Below are 23358 nucleotides of genomic sequence, written 5' to 3'. Positions count from 1 at the left end.
GTATCGTTTTCAGCCCAACAGGAAAACTTCATTAACTGAGACTTTAAAAATCAAAGTGTCACCCTGACTGGTGTGGCTCAGTGGATTGAGCACCACTGGCCTGTGAACGAAAGGGTAGCTGGTTGGATTCCCAATCAGGTCACATGCCTGGTTCCCTTGGACCAGGTCCCTGATGGGGGATGTGCAAGAAGCAACAACACATTGATGTTTCTCTCCCTCTCTTTCTTCCTAAACAAAGTATCCAACTTTCGAAATTAAAAAGTAAATTCTCTAATTCAATATAGTAAGAAAAAATCTTTGATGTACATTATGTTAAGAGCCACATAGCAATATCAAAAGGTATACTATTGTGATTACACCTAAAGTATGTGTGTTCATTCATACAGAAACAAAGGAAAAGCTTTGGAAGGATGTACATACCCAGTTGGTTACCAGTGAGAGGAAATTGGGAATTATTTTATTTAAAACTTTGGAACAACCAGCTGCTCAGGAATTACTTTTATAATCTCTTTTTAATTAAAAAGGGAATAAAGAAAATTGATGTCAGAAAGGTTATTTTTTGAAGTGGGAAGGGAGGGAGAGAAACATCAGTGTGTGGTTGCCTCTAGTGTACCCCCTACTGGGGACCTGGCCCACAACCGAGACATGTGCCCTGCCTGGGAATTGAACCAGGGACCCCTTGGTTTGCAGGCCAGCACTCAGTCCACTGAGCCACACCAGCCAGGCCTTGCTCCCATCTTCTTAAAACAAGTATATTAAATATAATTTACCTTAGTGAATTCTGGTCATATTGAACATAATCTGGTGAACTGGGCTTAAATACAGTCTTCAGTGGCTCCTTCCTAGTGCTAGAGTTTTGCATATGCTCCTCTCTGTACTTTGAAATACCCTTTCCTTTTCCTTGCTTCAGAATTTCTAGTTAGTCCTTGTGTACACACTTACACATGTCAAACTTTAAGGGAAATCTGTGCTTTCCTAGTTAACAGTTACATAGTTCCTTCCATATCTGTTCCTTTAACTATTACTTACCTGGGCCACATAAGTAGTTCTTTTTCTGCCTATCTTTCTAAGCCCTCAACTCCTTGAGGACAGGGTCACTTTTATGTATCTAGTATCTTGTATAGCACTTAGAAATGTGTTTAGTTGTAAGTAACCAAACTAAGAAAGCTTTAAACAAATAGGGATATATCCTTACATCAAAGAAACCAGGGTTTGCTGGTATTTGCTCAGCCCCTCAGTGATAGCATCTGGGACCAGATTCTTTACCTTTGCTCCCTGTCATCCTAAGCATGGCTTTCATATTCAGGCTTGTAAAATGTATAACATTTTCTTAGGTAAGTTTTAGACAAAAGCCCTCCCTTGAAGGCAGAAGGACAAAAAGGTGAAGGAAGTAGTTCTATCTATATCTTGCCCTTTATCAGGAAGAGGGAAGGCTGTACATGAAGGCATCCAGTCAGGCTTCCCTTGGGTCTCATTGGCCACATATGACATCTAGCAGATAGTGTAGTATGCAAGGAATATTTGGAAAATGGCTAAATAGGTCCAAGAAAGAAGTACAAGGCTCTTGCTGAGATAAGATTTCCCAGGCCGCTGTGATTTTTTAATGTACCTTTATTTTTCCTGGTCTTTTCTTTCTTCCCTACCTCGATGACAGTGTTGTTGTTCCTTATGTCCGTGTTTCTATCCTGCTGCCTTATTTTTACTCCTAGTCAGAAGCTTAAGGAGGTTTTGAGTTTTCCTCTACTTGATTTTATTCTTTTCTTTAGTTTGTATTTATGACTGAGTTGCTAGTACTTCAAATTGCCAGAAGCTTGACAGCCTCTTATGTACTAATTTAATGCACAATATACAGGGTCTGGCAGAAGTAAGGCCTGTGGTTGGTAGGGTACTAACATGGGTGTAATACTTTAGTTTTAATCTGAACATTTAACCTAAAATGTCAAATGGCATGCTTGGGTGTGATATTGTTATATTACTGATTTACATACTTATGATTTTGTATAAAGATTTTGTAATAAAAAAGTGGTGTTATTTGTGCTTGACCCTATATATTACTGTACTGTATGTTACTGTATCACATAAGAATAATTGTAGACTTATTCTTTCATTTGGTAAATATTTGCTGAACACATTATGTCAATCCCTGTGTTAAGAGCTGAATAAACAAAGGACTGCTAGCTCAACTCCTATTTGTATTGGCTAATTATGAATTGCTATCATGACCAGAGTATATAACTAGCATTAATATAGTTAAAATACTTACATCTATATGACTCTTCTCTAGCTTAAATGGGCCAGTATCTAAATCTTAGATTTTAATATGCATTTTGTCTTTCATATTTAAGATGATTTTATTCTTCATGTGGGACAGTGTGAATGTATAATTGGAAACAGTTTAGAAGATGGGAACCTTCAAAGCCTTTTGGGTGAACTTTGATTTTCTATGTCACATACTAAAAGAGCATACTTAAGAGACATGGGCTTGACCCTGGCTAATTCTGTGGACTTCAACTTGCCTTGTTTGGGTTTGTTTCATTTTTGGTGTATGAATATTTATGGTTTCTATAATGACCCTACTAGTTATATAATTAGAAAAAAAGATTACAGCATTTCTTGTGATTTCAGTAATACCAAAACTTGTTTTTGCTTTTATTTTTCAGGTTAACAAAATACGTTGTGTTACTGTGTTTCACTAAATTTTTGAAGGCAGTAGGACTTTTTGAATCATATGATCTCCTGAAAACAGTTCACATTGTTCAGTTCATTTTTATATTAAAACTGGGGTGAGTGTGCATGGTTCTTTTTTTCTTACTATTTTTTATTTCTTTGAAATTTCTTTTTTAACTAGGTATCTTTAGGAAATTTTACATAGAATATTTTGAGACAGAATATTCAAGATTAGCAGTACAAAAAGGTTGATTTTAAAAAAGAAAAAAGTGCATTCTAGTAGCTTGCTAAAACATAGATTTTACCTTTGTGTTAATGAGGTTTTTACAAATTTATGGTTTAATTGAAGACAGCTAGATTCTCATTTTGCTAAAGCAACAATCTGTTACAGTATCTCGCCTCAGCTAGCCTCTGAAAAGCTCCATTTCATATGCCCAAGGGAATAAGAGGCAAGCAAATAATGTCTTAGTTTTTTAATAAAAATAGTTATGACCTCACAGACTCACTAAAAGGGTCATAGGGACCCTAGGGATTCCCAGGTCATAACCACTGGTGTAGTCCAGCGTTCCAGCAGAAATAGGATGCTACCTGACACTTGTCTTAACAGAGACATCGCCTATTTTCTAAGTTAAACCATGCTGGCCTATGTTTACTGCATGTTCCCCTCATAGTATAGCATTGTCATATAGTATAAATTTTATATTCTTTGTATAACAAGAAATTCTCTCCAAATAGAGATTCTCTGTACCTTGAGATTGATAGTGATCATCCTCTCTGTTAACAAAAATCTGTTAAAGGTTCTGGAAATGGTAATTTTAGTAATAATTATGGAAAGTGATACTTGACTAGGAAATTTTAAGCACTATCTATATGCATTTTTACATAACTATTTTGGGAGTGTAAAGGTAAGGACATATAATCAGTACTTTATTCATTTCCATTATTTCAAGATTTGTTATTACTAAATATCAGAGAAAATTGTAATTATTTTCTTTGGTATTTGAAAGTATAAAAAAATATTGAGACTTTTCTTTCTTTCATGGCTTGTGAACTGGTTCAGAAGGCAATTACAGAAGAAGAGGTCCCAAAGTGTTCTCCAGTATAATTTCTTTAGAGGTTAACACTTTCAAGTTCTAATATATTTGTTTAAATAAATGTCTTTACTTAAATACACCTTGTGTACAAGATTGATTAATATATTAATGTTTCAATATTCACAGGACTGCATTTCTTATGGTTTTGTTTCAAAAGCCATTTTCTTCTGGAAAAAGTATTACCAAACACCAGGTGAGTTTTTTGCTAAGTCCTTTTTTTCTTAGGTGCTTCCCATTTAGTGAGCCAGATAATAGTGTTCTTTCTTTGATCAGGGTCATGTAACAAATAATTTAAGTGCAAAGCAGAACGTTTCCAGATTAGCTTTGTCTATTCAGAATTCGAGCTTCAAGAATGAACTCTAGGAGACTTCCAGTCAAGATGGAGGCATAGGCAAATACACTTTGCCTTCTTACACAACCACAGAGAGAATTACAACTAAACCTCAAAACAACACCCATAACTGTCAGAAAATCAAACTGTATGGAAGTTCAACAACCATGTATATAAAAAAGCCAAGTACATCCATACAGGTAGGAGGGGCAGAGAGGTAAGGAGACACAGTGTGGCATGGAGAGGCAGCAGTAGAAGGGGTGGTCCCTCATTCATGTGTGGTGGATATAAATTGGGAGGGATACCTTGGGAGTGAGCAATCCCAACCTCAGGCCAGACTGCACAGCCCAGGGTTCCAGTGCCAGGAAGATAAATCCTTATAACTTCTGGCTGTGAAAACCAGTAGGAGTTGGGGCAGCAAAAGAAACTGCCAGATATTCAGGGGAATCTGCTTAAAGGGCCCCCATGGTCTTAGAACATACACAAACCCGCCCACTCTGGGATTTGGCAGCAGGGCAACAGCTGGAAGGGCTCCAGTAGCATAGGGGAAGTGGGTAAAGTGACTGGAAATGGGGTGAGTACCACACAGACCTCCAGAAGCCAGGCAGCACTCTCCCCTCTCCAAACCCTCCCACCACACAGAGCCACAAAGCAAGGCAGGTTGTCCTGCCCTGGCAATTACCTAAGGCTTTGCCCCAAACAACTTACAGATGCCTTTTCTAGAACAGGCCATGCTACTAAGACAGGGAGTCAAAGCAGCTCTACCTAATACATAGACAAACACACGGAAGCTGCCAAATTGGGGAGACAAAAAAATATGGCCTAAATGAACAGAATAAAACCCCAGAAAAAGAACCAAATGAAACGGAACTAACTAACCCATCAGATACACGGAGTTCAAAACACTGGTGATCAGGATGCTCAAAGAACTCATTGAATACGACAACAACACAAAGGAAAAAATGAAGGTTACACTAAGCGAAATAAAGAAAAATCTAGGGCAGGAAGCCAGGATTCACATCAATGATTTGGAAGGTAAGGAAAAAATTAACATTCAACCAGAACAGCAAGAAGAAACAAGAATTCAAAAAAAACAAGACTAGGATAAGAAGCCTCTGGGACATTTCCAAAAGTACCAAGATCCAATTCATCAGAAAGCCAAAAGGAAAAGCAGAAGAGAAAAATTGAAACCTTATTTGAAAAAAGAATGAAAGAGCTTCCCTGATTTGGTGAAGGAAATAGACATACAAGTCCAGGAAGCACAGAGATTCTCAAACAAGTTGGACCCAAAGAGGGCCACACCAAGACACATCATAATTAAAATGCCAAAGGTTAAAGATAAAGAGCGAATCTTAAAAGCAGCAAGAGAAAAGCAGAGTTAACTCCAAAGGAGTTCCCATAAGACTCTCAGCTGATTTCTCAAAAGAAACTGCAGGCAAGAAGGGACTAGCAAGAAGTATTCAAAGTAATGGAAAGTAAAGATCTACAACCTAGATTGTGCTATCTAGCAAAGCTATCATTTAAAATGGAAGGTCAGATAAAGTGCTTCACAGACAAAGCAAAAGGAGTTCATCATCACAAAGCCATTGTCACATGAAATGTTAAAGGGACTTATTTAAGAAAAAGAAGATCAAAACTAAGAACATTAAAATGACAACAAACTTACCACTATCAACAATTGAATCTCAAACAAAAAATTGGGGACTTCCAGCCAAGATGGAGGCCTAGGTAGATACTTGCTTCCTCACACAACCAAAGGAAGGACAACAAATTTAAAAATAAAAAACAACCAGAACTAGCCCTGACTGGCGTAGCTCAGTGGATTGAGCACGGGCCTGCGAACCACACAATCGAGATTCGATTCCCAGTCAGGGCACATGCCTGGGTTGCAGGTCAGTTCCCAGCAGGGGACTCACAAGAGGCAACCATACATTGATACTTCTCTCCTTATCTCCTTCCTTTCCCCTCTAAAGATAAATAAAATCTTTAAAAAAAACCACCAACCAGAACTTTCAGGAAATAAAACTATATGGAAGTCCAACAGCCAAAGAGTTGAAGTAGAAACATTTCTCCAGACTGGTAGGAAGGGCGGGAACAGGTAGCCAGAGAGAATGGGATGCGTAACAAGCCAGCAGCTGTAAGATGGGGAGGGCGAGGCAGCAACTGATGGAGTAGGCAGTCCCACATTCACATGTGGATAAGCCAGGAGGAACAACTGGGGAGCAAGACAGACCATGCAGCCCAGGGTTCCAGTGCAAGGAAACTAAAGCCTTAAAACCTCTGGCTGTAAAAATCTGTGTGGGTTGCGGTGGCAGGAGAAATTCCCAGCCTCACAGGACAGTATGTTGAAGAGACCCACAGGGTCCTAGAACATAAACAAATTCACCCACCCAGGAATCAGTACCAGAAGGTCCCAATTTGCTTGCGGTTAGTGGGGGAAGTGACTAAAAGCCAGTTGAGAGCCAGGCAAGCCACATTGTTCCCTCTCTGACCCCTCCACCATGTACAAGCGCCACAATTACTTGGCCCTGGCAAATACCTAAGGCTTTGCCCCTTAAAATGTAACAGGTGTACCAAGACAAAGAAATGTTCCCTAAATGAAAGAACGGATCAAAGCTCCAGAAAAAGACTAAGAGACAAGATAGACAAACAATCAGATACGGAGTTCAAAATACTGGTAGTCAGGATATTTACAGAAATTACCGAGTACACATGAAAATAAAGGAAGTAAAGGCTATGCAAAGTGAAATAAAGGAAAATGTACGGGGAGCTGATAGTGACAGAGAGGAAACTGGAACTCAATGATTTGGAACAAAAGGAAGAAATAAACATTGAACCAGAACAGAATGAAGAAATAATTCAAAAAAATGAGGAGAGGCTTAGGAACCTCTAGGTCAACTTTCAATGTCCCAACATCCAAATCATGGGGGTGCCCGAATGAGAAGAACAGCAAGAAATTGAAAACTTATTTGAAAAAATAAGGAAAACCTCCCAATCTGGCAAAGGAAATAGACTTCCATGAAGCCCAGGGAGCTCAGAGAGTTCCAAAGAAATTGGACCCAAGAAGGAACACACCAAGACAGCATAATTATGCAAAATTAAAGATAAGGAGAGAATCTTAAAAGCATTGGTAGGTACAAAATAGATTGTGGGAGGTTAAGAATAGTATAGGAAATGGAGAAGCCAAAGAACTTACATGTACAATCCATGGACATGAACTAGGGAGGAGGAATGCTGATGGGAGGAGGGGTGCAGGGCAGAGGGGGACAAAAGGGAGAAGAAAACAGGACAACTGTAATAGCATAATCTATAAAATGCACTTTAAAAAATTCAGCAAACAACCAGAACAGGAACAGAATCATAGATATGGAGATCATTTGGAGGATTATCAGTTGGGAGAGGGAAGGGGGAGAGTGGGTGAAAAGTTACAGGGATTAAGAAGCATAAATCAGTAGGTACAAAATAGACAGGGGTGTTAATAGTATAGGAAATGGAGACTTACATGCACAACTCGTGGATGTGAACTAAGGTGAGATTTGCTGAAGGGAAGAGGGGTACTGGACAGAGAGGGACAAAGGGAAAAAATGGGGGCAACTAATAGCATAATCAATAAAATACATTTTTTAAAAAAGAATGAACTATAAAGTGCTAAGATAATGGGGTGTTTAAAAAATGCAGAAGAGGGTAGAAAAATTTTAAAGCATGCATATAATTTTCTTTAGTACAGGATCCTTATTCTGAAAGATTTACAAATCAGACATGGAGAATGCATGCCCCAGAGCCTCATACAAATGTCACTGGGAGGCAGATAGAGCATAGGGGTTAAAAATGAGGCCTCTGAACCACACAATCCCGGTTCAATTCCCAGTCAGGGCACAGGCCTGGGTTGCAGGCCAGTTCCCAGCAGGGAACTCATGAGAGGCAACCATACAGTGATATTTCTCTCCTTCCCTTCCTCTCTAAAGATAAATAAAATCTTTTTTAAAAAATGAGGCCTCTGGAGTCAGATAAATTCATTTAGTGTCCTACTTACTAAATCTTTTTTTTTTTGAGCAATAATTTTCTCATCTGTTAAATGGAGATAATATCTTCTTTCCTTAGAAATAAGTGAATTAATACATCTAAAGTTCTTAAAATAGTGCCTGGTATATAGTGAGTATGCAATATGAACAATAGTAACTATCACCCTCATCATCATCATCATCATTATTTTTAGGTATCTGAGGTTCAAAAGGCATATGAGAAATGTCCTTCATTCTGTATAATCCTCTAACATTATCACCTGTTCAGATAGCAGCTATACCCTACTAGATGTTTACTTTATGCCATAACTTGGAAACCTGTGCCATGATTTTGTATTTGAATGATAAATTTAAGTACAATACCTGTGTTTTAGAGACCAAAGACATTTTTAAAAGTATGATTAATATTTTGAACACCATCTCAACTTTTTTTCCTCTCATTTCAAATAATTCAAGCACTGAATATTACCAATGGAAAAGAATTTAAAGACCAGCTCTGGCCAGGTAGTTCAGTTTATTAGAGTGTTGTCCAGATACACCAAAGTTGCAGGTTCAATCCCCAGTCAGCACACATATAAGAAACAACCAGTAAATAAGTGAAACAATAGATCGATTCATTCTCTCTCTCTCTCTCTCTCCCTCCCTCCCTCTCTCTCCCCCCTCTCTCCCCACCCCACCAGTTCCTGTCTCTCTCTCCCTCGAGTCTATAATTTTTTTTATTTTTGAAGAATTTAAAGATCAAAATGTTAAATGTTCCTAGCAAACTAGTGAGAAACTAATAGAGGGAAAAAACAAAACTACTGTACAGAAAGAGATTTCAAGAGCTAACATACAGGAATATAGAAAGGAAAGCAGAATACTGCCTTGCAAATTAAAATTTAATCAGGGGATCTTAACATTTTCTGTTTAATTTTAAAATACGTAATTATTTAGCCTTTAAAATTTTGTCACCATTATTTTCCTACATGTATTATTTAAGATTTTCAGATATTTAGCAAAACATATATGACTAAAATTTTTAAAATTTTGTTTTCATTTATAGTGGATCAAAATATTTAAACATGCAGTTGCTGGGTGTATCATTTCACTCTTATGGTTTTTTGGCCTTACTCTTTGTGGACCACTAAGGTAAATAAAAATGCATGTTTTGAATGTTTGTTTATATTTCTTCATGTTTAGTATTAGTTTTATTGCATTAGGTTTTATGTCAGCTATTTATGTCAAATTATGTACAAATGCTTCTATGATTCCCATAGCATTGGGTACAACTCAATGAATGTATATAAATATATTGAGTACCTGTGTAGTTTGTGGGCTGGTTCTTTGGTGAATACCATTAACATACTATTCATGATCTGTAATAGGTATTTTACTAGTTAGAATCCAAACAGTTTCAGAAAATATTTGGCACAAGTGGATTTTTTAAAAATTCTTTATAGGTGATCCTGTTTAGCAGCTGAAGTGGTAAATAAAATCAACCAATAAGGAAGAGAGCATGATCTTTAAAAACTTTTTTAACATAAACTCTGAAAGTATTTTAGTGCCCACAGAAAATTTTTAAAAGATACGGTTGTAAACAAATATCTTGGGAATAGTGCATTAATACTTGGATTAAAGATGAAGTAACTCATATTTCATATTCCCCTAGATCAATATAGAGTAACCTTTTTATGTAAAGGGGCCAGTGTGGGGGAAAAGTGCTTAAATTACAGGCCACTTAATAGGAATTGTAACATGGGCAACTATATAAGCATTATTTCAATATTTCTCCATCTCTAAAGGGTTTTACTTGTTGAGTAAAAGTATAAGAAAAAGTACCTTGCCATTGATGATGGGGAGTGTGAGGATGAGAGGTAAGGAGTAAGATGAAGGGTGTTCTAAGAATCTGACTTGGAATAGTGGCATGACAGAGTAGAAAGTGATGGGTGGGAAATGCTTTGTGAAACGCCCTTTCCCCTCTCCCAGCCAGTAGAACAACTTCTGGGTTTGGGTCCCTTTGGGTTGTTTACCCTATACTTTGTCAGAAGCGTAGTGTGCATAATTTTAGCTGTCACATTCCTGTCCATGACAACACTGCATTCCGAGTGGTGGGAAAGCTGGTTGCAATTTCTCAGCTTGGGGAGCACTTTTTCAGTTTATGCTTGATTGGTGGTATTACTTATTATTCTCTAATTTTTTTAATTTCTCATTCATTATGTTTTCGTCTGTATGTTACTAAATCACTGTCCCTATGTGTTAGGATAGGGAAGGAAGGGGGGAAATTGTTAAATTCTACTTCCTGCCCTTACAACCCCTCACAGCACTAGTTCCTCTGCCAGCACTGCCCCTCTCATTCTCTTACTAAAACCGTCACACTGTTTCTTGATTTAAAGACTGCTTTGGGGTTTCATAGGCTGTCTTCATTTAGTTCAGTATTATTCTACTAATATATTTATTTTCTTGAATTGTAATCTCCCAGATATTAATAGGACTAAAATTATGATTGTGTTATATTCTCCTTACAGGTCTTAGGGTAAAGAGGAAAAAATTAAAATTTTAATGAGCAGCTGAAAATCTGTTACTATTTAAATCTTGCAGGCTCCCTGTGGCTGGTGATAATGTTTTTATTTTTTTTTATTTATACTTATAAAAAAGTAAATAAAAATAAATCTGTTTAAATAATAAAATATCCCTGGTTGGTGAGGCTCAGTGGCTTGAGTGCCAGCCTGTAAATCGGAAGGTCACCATTCTAATTCCTAGTCAGGGCACGTGCCTGGGTTGTGGACCAGGTCCCCTGTTGGGGTCATGCAAGAGGCAACCAATTGGTGTTTCTCCCTTTCTCTTTCTCCCTTCCTTCCCCTCTACCTAAAATTAAATAAACCTAAATAATAGTAAAATGAGCATTCATGTATTCAGCACCCAGGCCCCAAAATAAAACCTCACCAGTCAGTACCTTTGAAGCCTCCTGATTGTATCCCCCTCTCCTCTTACCATTGGATGTAACCAGCATCTTAAACTTTGGTTTTTCTTCTCTTGATTTTCTTTATAGTGTTACCATATATGTACATATTTCTTTCTTTTTTTTAAGATATACTGAAAAGTTTTTATTACATCCAGTTTTTACTCACTGAGCCTAGCAGAAAATGTTACAGGTCTCATTGTCATCACTGCAATAAAGTTACTATGATGGAAGCAAAACCTGTGTCTTGTTAATGTGTAGCCACATTAACAATTTCTGGACACATGTACAAAAACAGTGCCCATTTTCATCTAGAATGAGGCTTTGTACATATTTCTTTTATTTCATGTTTAACATTGCAAGTTTTTTACTTTATATAAATCCATTGCATGCATTTTTACGGCATACTTTTTACATGCACTGTTATACTTGAGATTTGCCTCATTTTGATGCATGTAGCTTGTATGTATGTGTGGTTCATTTATTTTTATGGCAATTTTTCTGAAATATAATTTATGTACCATAAAATTCCCTTTTTGTCTTAGTCCATTGGGGCTGCTATAACAAAATATCATAGATTGTCTTATAAACAACACATTTATTTCTCACAGTTATGGAGGCTGAGGTGTTCAAGATCAAGGTCAGGTAGATTCAGTGTCTGCTGATGGATTGCTTCCTGGTTCATAGACAGCTCTTTTTTTGCTGTAACCTCACATGGTGGAAGGAGCAAGGGAGCTCTCTGTGGTCTCTTTTATAAAGTCACTAATCCCATTAATGAGGGCTCTACTTTCATGACCTAAGCACTTCCCAAAGGCCCACCGTTAGGTACATTAGGAATCAGATTAAACATATCAGTGGGAGGTGGGAAGGCCACACAGACATTTAGTCTATAATACTTTTAAAGTGTACAATTCTGTTTTTCTTAATATATTCATGGAATTTCATTCACTCTTATTGCTGTATAATAGTCCACTAAATGTATACATCATCCACTCTCTTATCAGTGGGCAGATTGTTTCAGTTTTGTACTTAGAAGATACTAGCTAACAATGCTAATATCTTCTAAGTATTTCCTGGCTCACAGATACAAGAAATCTGTAAGTAGTATTGTTTGATATTTATAGTTTCAGTCTTTGTAAGATAGGTAGGTAGGTAGGTAGGTAGACCCCAACATATTTTCCAGAGCAGTTTACCTATTTATTTTTCTCAGGAAATCAAGGGTAAAAATGTTTCTTTTCTTTTACTGTAGTTGAATTGATGCTTTTTGATGAGATCAGATTTCATGAATGATAATGTTTTGTTTTTGTAGGACTTTGCTGCTATTTGAACACAGTGATATTGTTGTCATCTCACTACTCAGTGTTTTGTTCACTAATTCTGGAGGAGGACCAGCAAAGGTAGTATTTTCCATTATTAGCTACTTGAAAATTGAAAATAAGCATGTGAAATGTTATCCAAAGCAATAAAATAGTATAGTATCTTTTACCATATGAAAGAATGCAGGGACATTTTCTACTAATTTTTAATTTTTCCCACAACTTTTTTGTTTTTTACCTTTTAACATCATTTTATGTTCCTAGGAAGCTGCATAAATAGTGAAGTGGTCTTAGTGCCCTTCACTCAAGTTTCAGTAGCAACTTCTTACCCAACTCAATTGTACCGTCAAAACCAGGAAATTGACATTGATACAATCTATAGACTTTATTCAAATTTCACCAAATTTAAATATGCTCATGTGTGTGCATGAGTGTGTTTGTTTGTGAACAGAGTCAAGTAACCACCAGCAAAATCAAGATAGAAAACATCTCCCTCATGCTGTACCTGAACCCTTCACCACCTGATTTTTAATTCCCTTTCATCATTTTTAGAAAATACCTAACAACTTCTGTATTTAAAATCTCATGAACATTTTTTTGATGACTGTCTATACAACATTTTGCAAACTATGTATCCTTATTAATCTTAAATAATTTAAGCGTTATCCCTTTTTTTGTAAATGAGTCAATCTAATTTTAAATTCTTACAACTACAGTGTTTTTATTTACAAAATTAAATGTTTCCTGTGCATGGTGCATTATTCTAGGTATAGGGAAAAGGAAAAATAAAGACAAATAAAGTACAATAGTCCTTTAGACTTTCAGGCTGAGTAATGGAGACAGATGAATAAAATAAAGTGAACAAAACAACATGCCAAGTAGAACAGAGTGAGAGACTATAGATTCCACATTGGATCATTAGTATTGACGCATGTGCCACTATTTAAGCTTTTCTCCTAACTCATAGAGTACTCCAAAATAAACATCAAGTGAATTAAAGAGTTTGGTGTAAAATATGTATAAAAACATAAGGCAGAAGGACTTCGCCAAGATGGAGGCGTAGGTAGAAACAGTGTGCCTTCTCCCACAACCAAGTTTGAATACAACAAAGGTGTAGTAAACAAAGACGCAGCCAAGGAACAGAAAATTGAACTATATGGAAGTCCAACAACAACGAACTGTTCAACTGGGACCGGTAAGAGGGGCGGAGCCAGCAGCAGAGCAGGGTCAGGAAAGATCCCCTGACCCAGGCACGCAGGCAGCCTGGGTAGCAGCACGGACCCAGTGAGGGTGCGGGGCAGGTGGACTGCGGGCACACATTCGCACTCAGATAAACCAGCAGAGGAGTGAGCAGTGAGACGGACCTTGCAGGCCCCAGCGGGCAAACCCAGTGAGCGTGCAAGGCGGCAGGCTGACCGCAGTCACACATTCGAGCGTGGCTCTGGCAGCAGGAGGCGGCAGAGGGGACCACCATTGCTTTCCTTTGACCCTGCCCCCACATACACCGTCACAACCCAGCAACTGGGTCGTCCCACCCTGGTGAACACCTAAGGCTCCGCGCCTCAAACATAACAGGTATGAACAGACCAAACATTATGACTCAAGAACAGTGCCCCAGAGCCTATAATTCCAAGCGAAAAAGAAATAGCAAACCTCTCAGATGCACAGTTCAAACCATTGGTGATCAGGATGCTCACAGAACTGGTTGATTTTAGTCACAAATTAGAGGAACAAATGAAGGCTACACTAAGTGAAATGAAAGGAAATGCACAGGGAACCAATAGTGATGGAAAGGAAACTGGGATTCAAATCAAGGGGGTGGACCAGAAGGAAGAACAAAACATCCAACCAGAAAAGAATGAAGAAACAAGAATTTAAAAAATTGAGGAGAGGCTTAGGAACCTCCAGGGCATCTTTAAACGTTCCAATATCTGAATTATAGTGGTACCAGAAGGGGAAGAGGGACAGCTACGAGTGGAAAACTTATTTAAACAAATAATAAAGGAGAACTTCCCCAATCTGGCAAAGGAAATAGACTTCCAGGAAATCCAGGAAGCTCAGAGAGTCCCAAAGAAGTTGGACCCAAGAAGGAACACACCAAGACACATCATAATTACATTAGCCAAGATAAAAATGAAGGAGAAAATCCTAGAAGCAGCAAGAGATAAGGAGACAGTCACCTACAAAGGAGTTCCCGTCAGACTACTCAGCTGATTTCTCAAAAGAGACCTTACAGGCAAGAAGGGGCTGGAAAGAAGTATTCCAATTCATGAAATCCATAGACCTAAATCCAAGATTGCTGTATCCAGCAAAGCTTTCATTTAGAATGGAAGGACAGATAAAGTGCTTCTCAGATAAGGTCAAATTCAAGGAGTTCATCATCACCAAGCCCTTATTACATGAAATGTTAAAGGGACATATCTAAAAAAGAAGATGAAAAACATGAACATTGAAAGGACAGCAAACTCACAGTTATTAACAACCACACCTAAAACAAAAGCAAACCAAGAGGACAGCTAGATCAGAAGCCAAACCATAGAAATGAAGATCACATGGAGGGTTAGCAACAGGGGAGTGGGAGGAGGAGAAGGGGGGAGAAGGTACAGAGAATAAGTAGCATAGACAGTAGGTAGAAAAATAGATAGGGGGGAGGGCAAGAATTGTAGGGGAAATAAGAATCTAAAGAACTTGAGACATGTGGCCATAAACTAAAGTGGGGGAATGGTGGGGGAGGGCGTGTGCAGGGTGGAAGGGAATGAAGGGGGGAATAGAACAACTGTAATGGTATAATCAATAAAATATTAAAAATATATATGTGTAAAAATAATAAAATATAGGTAGAGAAAAATATAATAAAGATTAAATAAAGTAAAAATTAATTTAAAACATACATATAAATAAAACTAATCTATGGGCAGAGAAGAACTTTCTAAGCATAAAAGCAGTTAAAAAAAATCATAGCCTTGAAGAGAGATGATGACTTAAAAATCATGCTCAGTAGGATTATGCTGAAGCCAAAAAAATCACAAAGTCACTTTGTAAGGTATATAAATGTCTAATCACCACGTTGTACACCTGAAACTAATATAATACTTTATGCCAACTGTAATTGAAAAATAAATTTAAAAATAAATAATTTTTTAAACCACAGGGAAAATTCAGTACATTGGACTTCATAATGATTACAAGCTTCTGTATAACAGAATTCATTGTGCAAAGAACAAACTAACAGCAACAAATTGCTACACATAAAAGCTTTACATTTCGCCCTGGTTGTTGTGGCTCAGCAGATTGAGCACCAGCTTGTGAACCAAAATGTTGCCAGTTCAGTTCCCAGTCAGGGCACATGCCTGGGTTGTGGGCCAGGTCCTTGGTTGGGGCAGGTGAAAGGCAACTGTTCCTCTCTCACACAACAATGTTTCTTTCTCTCTCTCTATCTCCTTACCGCCCTCTCTCTCTAAAAGTAAATAAATAAAATCTCTTTTTAAAAAAAGTTTTACATTTCATTGAAGTATAAGTCAGTAAAGAAAAACAAGTAAAATCTTCAATGGAAATGAACAAACAGGGAAAAACAGTTCACAAAAGAAGTACAAAGGACTGGAAACATTTTGAAAAAACAACCCTTGCTGCCCTACCTAGCTGCATGGGTCAGTTGATTGGAGCATCTGTACACCAAAAGGTTGTTGGTTTGGTTTGCTCCCCAGTTGGGGTGCATGCAGGAGGCAACCAATCAGTGTTTCTGTCTCTCTCAAAAAATCAATGGTAATGTGTCCTTGGGTAAGAACAAAACAACAACAAAAACTTTGCTGTACCAATAATCAGAAATGAGAGTATAGATTTTGCATCTCCTCTCATTAGTGTCAGTGATGAACCTCAGCATTTATCCAGGTGTCTGTGTTTTTCTCCCGTGGTTGTGACTAAAGAACTACAAAATTCTCACTTGCCCTCTTTGTTAATAAAAAATTAGATTACTGTGTGTATATTTGAGTGACGTTGATGTTGCCATATCCTGATTCAATGAAAATTACATTTTAAATTGTATGGTTTATATATACTGACTTTTGTCAAAATATCTACCAAAATAATTGAGTAATGAGTAGAATAGGATCCTCCCTTTTCACTTTTAATTTTTATTTAGTGGAAGTATCTAGTATTATACCTGTAAATTTATAAATATAGAATGTATAATAATGCTATTTACATTGCTTTTGTACTCCAAATTCTGAAGTATTTGCATAAACTAAGCTAATATGTCCTATCTATAATTTTCTTTTGTCAAAATCCTTTCCCTGAGAAATGTAGAAGCTAAAGACCCTATAAGTGTGACACATGGACATGAACTAAAGGGGAGGAATGTGGGTGGGAGGGGGTGTACAGGGTGGAGGAGAGTGAAGAGGGGGAAATGGGGCAACTGAAATAGCATAGTCAATAAAATATATATTTTTAAAAATCCTTTCCCTGGAATGAGAACATAAAAAGTTGATCAGCTTTTAAGTGCCTTACACCTTTACAAGATACTAGAAATAACTTTGCTAATTTTTTCCCCTGTACACCAAAAGAAATTTTATTGAAGTATAGATTACTGGTTATTTAAAAATACATGGGAAAAAGACAAAAATACAAAGAAATTATCATGCAACTGATTTCTAAAGTCAGTACTCCTGAAATATAAAACAATGATTATCACTCCCAAAAATCAACTTAAAAATTGATTTTTAAGTTGGTCTATAACTCTTTTCACTCAATTTTGTTTACAAATGTTACTGGGTTTTTTAGTTTCTCCCCATATCAGAATGTTGGTTTTTTAACATATTTACTTCTCAAAGTCATATACATTTATTTCTTATAATTAATTGCAGCAACTATAAGAAGTTTCTTTAAGTCACTAGAATTCAGTATAGTTGCTGCTTTGGAAGTAGTTACCATATTGGGTTATCTACACGAGGACTCATGTACTGAAAGTCAAAATACTATTGGATAAAGTATGAAGACTGAGAGCTGGAGAACTAAAAGAAGATGCTGTTATCTTTTACTGCAGATCTGCTAAAAATAAAAAAACACCTCCATTGTTTACTTGGAGGTAAACAATGCCATTGTCTGCAAAGGCAGCAAAACCCACTTTGTTTCAAAATTAGAAGGCTGACTCAGAGGCTGCTTGTAAGATGCCTAGCTATCTTCTCTCACCAGTCATGAAAGTGGATGTTCATAAACTCTATAACTTTATAAATGTAAAAATGATCTGATCATCAACACACAATGTTGAGTCAACAAATGAAAAAAGTACATTCATAAGGTAGAAATTGGTTTTTATAGAACAAGATGGTACATATATCCTTTTATGTAACACAAGAGGAATATATATGTAATAAAAGCAATCTATAATAAACTTGTAAAGAGATGATTTCGATTTACATTAAGTCAGCTTAAGCTAACCATGATTGAATGATTGGAAAGTTTCTTCTCCTAAAGTAATAACCATGCATTATAAGCTAAGCTGGTCTTAGTTTCTTATAAATCTCCTATTTCATTGGATTTATCTACTACACCCTCACTTTATAACCATTTAATTTATAAGCTGGGCCTTCCCAGGCTGCCTGTAAAGCCTCACCAGAAATATACCAGATGCGTTAAGCACAGGCATCCTCTAGTAAAGATCTGCACTTCAAAACAGCGAATGAAGAACCAGCAATAGGCTCTCCAGTGTAAATACCTCTCATTTCAAACCATCATAGAAACAGTGCAGTTTACCAACCATTCCTTCATTACAGGCAACTCAGTAGCTATAAAAATTTTTCTTTAGTTTCATAACCTTTCAATAATTGTTAATTCCAAAGATCCAAACACCATGTAGCTGTGGCATTTTGGGGATTAGCACTCAGGAGAGAAGCTGTGTTTAGGATGAAGTGAGTTTGATCATAGTTCATGTAGAAACTTGCCAGAAAAAAAATAGAATTATTGAAAAAATTGTGAAAAACTTCCATGAAGATGTAAATTGTACTCCATAATTCAGTTGTTCCCATTGAGTTAGGAGCCTGCCTTGCTTTTCCCTCATCAGTAGTCTCAAAAGGTGTTCCTTTTACAGCATGCAAAAACAGATACATACCCAGAGTATGTATAACATTTGTTAAGTTTCAAGCAACGGGAACACTGAAGAAGGGAATACAAAGTAAGACAATATGAAGCAAGCCAACTCCCAATGCCATTCCCATTGTGAGCCACATACCCCAGCTGTTCATTACCTGGGTATTTGGATTCACCTCGCTGTGGACAACTCCAACATTCATGTTTGCTCCACCACCCCCACTCCTGGCAGCCTACTCAGAAGACCTGCTTGGCAGCCAGGGCATCTCCTCAAGACCAAATCACTTTGCTAATTTTCTTGACATGCCCTCTTAGTTCTTTTCCCTAGAAGAGTGATAACTAGAATATTCTTGTAAATTAAATTCCACATGTTGTAGAATACAATTGTACTAATTATTCTGTATCTACTTGGACTTTTCAGTCAGAAGCAAAGTAACATTGGCAAAGATAATTCTTCAAACAAGGACCGTGTGTGCATGGTAGCAACATGGCAATGGAAGTTGTCATTATTATGTGTCTTAAATACCCTTAAAATACCCTGCAGAATTTATTAAAGCTCTTTACTTTTATCTTATTGTTAATACTGTAAAGTTATTGTAAGGGCTCTAATGTCATGTTGTCTTAATTGTTTATTGCAAAAATTTTTTTCTTTAGCATTTGTATAATTGTAGTTCTAAAAATCAGTTCTTGAAAAAGCCATTTAGATTATTCTCTTCATTTTCAGACAAGAGGGGCCGCTTTTTTCATTATTGCTGTGATCTGCCTATTGCTTTTCGACAATGATGATCTCATGGCTAAAATGGCTGAACACCGTATCCTTTTGCAGTAGATCAGAGTTATTCAGTCTTGTAGAAAAATAGAAGAAGACTGGTAGAATGGGAAATGGAGTGACTGAACTAAACTGTCAGAAATTTAGGAATAGTAAAAGTATTTTAGGTTATCCTCGTGCAAAAAAAATGATTTGCAACTCAACAAAATCAATCTATTTGTTCCCCTGTAATTTACATGATTGTTTTAGAAGTCAGTGGCAGTTATTAATATGAACTTTTTTGAGATTAAATGAAAAATATTTAGTGTATTTTTGCCAGAAAAAAGGTTCAAATTCCTTGATTTCATATTCACTGTCTTGCTCTAAATTATTATTTCTGACTAAGCCCCTACTGTTCTCTTATGTAAACCCAACTTTCGAGTCAAATATGTCTATATTTTTCTTTACAGATATAACTTGTTCTTTCTTATCATATATCTTTCATTGCTCACTCCATCTAACAGACTCAGAACACCATTTTTGCTCACTGCCCCAAAACTTCTTGGTTATCCCATATAAATTTACTTTGTTACAATGAAAGAGGGTGCCATGAATTTGAAAAACTACAGATTGCTTGTGAAAACTCCAGAATAGCTGGAAAACTCCAGCTATTCTCCCCTCCCCCAACCCCTGCACACACACACACACACACACACACACTCATTTGATTTTTGCTTACATTGCTGAGGGTTATGTGCTCAATGACTTAGAAACAGATTTAGGACTAATTTTAGTTGTCATTCTGAAAGAACAACCTTAATTCCATTTGATAGGAGTGGTCCAAGGAGGCTCCTTGCTCTTGTCCCTTTGTTCTGTATATATACTCGTATGTCTTTTAGAACTGCTAAAATTTAACAACTATATCTTAAGCACTATTACAATTGTTTTGGAGACAAAAAAAGGAATGCAGACCATCCAACTTATTGATCATATCACAAAATTAAATTTTCAGTTGTTTTTAAGGAAAATTTTATTGAGGGCAGTTAGGTTTTGGGCCCCCACACTAGTCTGTAGTCAATCTAAAATAATGTACCAAAAATTCCAGGAGGACTTCAGGGTTCAATGAGTTAATATTTGCTGTTTTTTCCTTGACTTCTACTCACTTAGCTGAAGGACATCATGACAGTGCTCTAACTCACATGCTTTACACAGCCATTGCCTTCTTAGGTGTGGCCGATCACAAGGTATGTTCTTTTCCTTGTTGCTAATGTTATCAAAAGATTCTGAAAAGTTGTAGCAACTATAATTATAAAAGTATATTTAGGGTGAGTTACCAGTAATTTACAGTACTGCCTGCCATTTAAGTAGTTTAGGAATTTGGCATGTGGAAAAACATACTAGTTCATTTCTTCAAATATTATGTATTTAAGGATTGAAATTGGGCTGTGTGTATTTCTAATGAGATTTATCTAATTTTATTCGTAGGGTGGAGTATTATTGCTCGTACTGGCTTTGTGTTGTAAAGTGGGTTTTCATACAGCTTCCAGAAAGCTCTCTATAGATGTTGGTGGAGCCAAACGTCTTCAGGCTTTATCCCATCTTGTTTCTGTCCTTCTCTTGTGCCCTTGGGTCATTGTTCTTTCCATGACAACTGAGGTAAGTAAGAATGATCAGGATTTATTGGTAATAAGAAAAATGAATTGCTATTATAAATTTTAGTTCGGTACATTGTATTTTATTTCAGTTTGAGGTTGCAAATGGCCTAAATTATCTTTGCTTTTTTCTTTGTAGTTTTTGATAATTTTTTAGTTAGTTGTATTGTTTATAGAAAAATCAAATCAAGTACCATTACATTTATATATCCTTCCTATGCCTATGACTCAAAGGAATCAGTTGAAACAGTTTATTATCTACCATGTGTTAGGCATGAGGATTATGGATCACGTATTTATGAAATGATTAAACCATGCTTTTGTTTTTCATATTTTGGGGAATATTGGAGAAACATGCCAGTATCTTATAGCTCATATATTTTGGCATTTTCGAAATTATATTGAATCATGAGGATATTTGTTTATAGTAAAGGGATTAACTTAATCATCTTAAAAGATATGAACTTTATACCTATGTGATATTGACAAAAAATTTTTTTTTAATTTTTAGAGTAAAGTCGAGTCTTGGTTTTCTCTTATTATGCCTTTCACTACGGTTATCTTCTTTGTCATGATCCTGGATTTCTATGTCGATTCCATTTGTTCAGTCAAAATGGAAGTTTCCAAATATGCCCGCTATGGATCCTTCCCCATTTTTATTAGTGCTCTACTTTTTGGAAATTTTTGGACACATCCAATAACAGACCAGCTGCGGGCTATGAACAGAGCAGCACACCAGGAGAGCACTGAACACGTCCTGTCTGGAGGAGTAGTAGTGAGCGCTATATTCTTCATTTTGTGTAAGCGTTTTTCTCCTTAGCAAATTTCTTCTTACGGATTCTGATGCTTACATCATTTACTTGATTTGGGAATTTGTTCAGTGCTTGCATTCAGTGCTGACAGATACTGTATTGGTTTTCAGTAGCTTAAACTTTTAAACTTTGCTAATATTCTTTTTTTTCTCTCTTTTTAGCTGCTAACATCTTATCATCTCCCTCTAAGAGAGGACAGAAAGGTACCCTAATTGGATATTCTCCTGAAGGAACACCTCTTTATAACTTCATGGGTGATGCTTTTCAGCATAGCTCCCAGTCAATCCCTAGGTTTATTAAGGAATCACTAAAACAAATTCTTGAGGAAAATGACTCTAGGCAGATCTTTTACTTCTTGTGTTTGAATCTGGTAAGATGTTTAAATATTATTGGCATATCTTAAAAGCTTAATCTACTTTTTACACTTTTGTTATAATTTTAGTAATTCCCAGATTTCTTTGTAATTACAAATGGGCTAAAATTACATTTTCTCTAAGTAGTAGAAAGATTACAGGATCATATTCAGACTACTTAAGCAAACAATTTTTTTATCGATTTTAGAGAGAGTTAGGGAGAGAGACAGGGAGACAGACATTAATTTGTTGTTTCACTTATTTATGCATTCATTAGTTGATAATTGTATATGCCCTGACTGGGAATTGAACCAGCAACCTTGGCATATCAGGACAATGCTCTAACCAACTGAGCTACCCAGCAAGGGCTTAAACAAACAGTTTTTGAGGCATTAGAAACATTGGCTTAATGTGGTGCTTCCAGCCAATAAATATAGTAGTTCTAAGGATTTTAACTCTCTCCTTTTAAATAATTTATGAGATGGACATGTCTGAATAACCTGGTTTCTTAAAATTTATATGAAATACAGCTTAGTAGAAGTGCCAGTTAAATAACTAAGGAGGCAGTTATATCTTCAAGTAAGGGTTGGGTATAATTGTGGTTATAATTTGGGCTAATTGGGATAAAATCTTAATGACTAAATCTGCTAAGTCTCTCTTGAAATGGTATTTCCCAACACACTTCCTTATTTTTTCCTTTTTAACATATTTTAGCTTTTTACCTTTGTGGAACTATTCTATGGAGTGTTGACCAATAGTCTGGGTCTGATCTCAGATGGATTTCACATGCTGTTTGACTGCTCTGCTTTAGTCATGGGACTTTTTGCTGCCCTGATGAGCAGATGGAAAGCAACTCGGATTTTCTCATATGGGTAGGTACACTGACCGTTGTCAAGGTGAGGTAGTACAGTGGAAGTCTTAGGTGCAAACTCCATCCTAGAGAATAAAATTAAATTGTTCTTAATGCAAATAGTTTTTCAGAGTTTTATTTTTTTCATTTGAACTAGATAAGAAAAAATGGACTAAACATTGAATAAATACTGATTGACAGTAAACTCAAGATTTTACTCACTGACAAATCTCTCTTACAGGCAATTAGCAAAAATTAGTTAAATATCGAGTTGTTTGCTCAACCTGTTTCTTGCAATGGAATGTATATGATCATTCACGTCTTTGTCGTTAGAAAGAGTATCCAAAAATGAAGGGGCTGTACATGAAATACCCTTTCATTAAGTGAGTAATTCAGTTTAACAAACATTAGAATCCCCTATTCATACAAGGTATTTTGATAAGACCTACTCTAAATAGATTAATAACTTCAGCCCTTATTTTCAACTGTTTATA

General features: G+C 36.5%; 1 protein-coding gene, 1 non-coding gene and 2 pseudogenes across 2 annotated transcripts in view; 2 read left to right on the top strand and 2 right to left on the bottom strand.

Moving 5' to 3' along the window:
* The window catches only part of SLC30A5 (solute carrier family 30 member 5), a 34228-nt gene that overhangs the window by 3605 nt on the left and 7265 nt on the right, over positions 1-23358 (top strand). The window contains exons 2-11 of the mRNA XM_037062822.1: positions 2661-2783; positions 3888-3954; positions 9157-9242; positions 12362-12449; positions 19174-19261; positions 20365-20441; positions 20683-20853; positions 21361-21649; positions 21823-22031; positions 22729-22886. Coding sequence (XP_036918717.1) covers positions 2661-2783; positions 3888-3954; positions 9157-9242; positions 12362-12449; positions 19174-19261; positions 20365-20441; positions 20683-20853; positions 21361-21649; positions 21823-22031; positions 22729-22886 — 1356 coding nt within the window. The remainder of the gene's footprint in view (positions 1-2660; positions 2784-3887; positions 3955-9156; positions 9243-12361; positions 12450-19173; positions 19262-20364; positions 20442-20682; positions 20854-21360; positions 21650-21822; positions 22032-22728; positions 22887-23358) is intronic.
* LOC118998876 (small nucleolar RNA SNORA1) lies at positions 11235-11376 on the bottom strand. Its single transcript, XR_005068964.1, has one exon. It is a non-coding gene; the product is annotated as a small nucleolar RNA SNORA1 (small nucleolar RNA).
* On the top strand, positions 15310-15383 carry LOC118998923 (uncharacterized; annotated as a pseudogene).
* Positions 18043-18699, bottom strand: LOC118998593 (ORM1-like protein 1; annotated as a pseudogene).

Source organism: Sturnira hondurensis, unplaced genomic scaffold, assembly GCF_014824575.4.
Source record: "Sturnira hondurensis isolate 20B ecotype Veracruz unplaced genomic scaffold, ASM1482457v3 Scaffold0014384, whole genome shotgun sequence".
NCBI classification, from domain to species: Eukaryota; Metazoa; Chordata; class Mammalia; order Chiroptera; family Phyllostomidae; genus Sturnira; species Sturnira hondurensis.
Note: the sequence above shows the minus strand (reverse complement) of the source record. Positions and strands in the feature narration are given on the sequence as shown.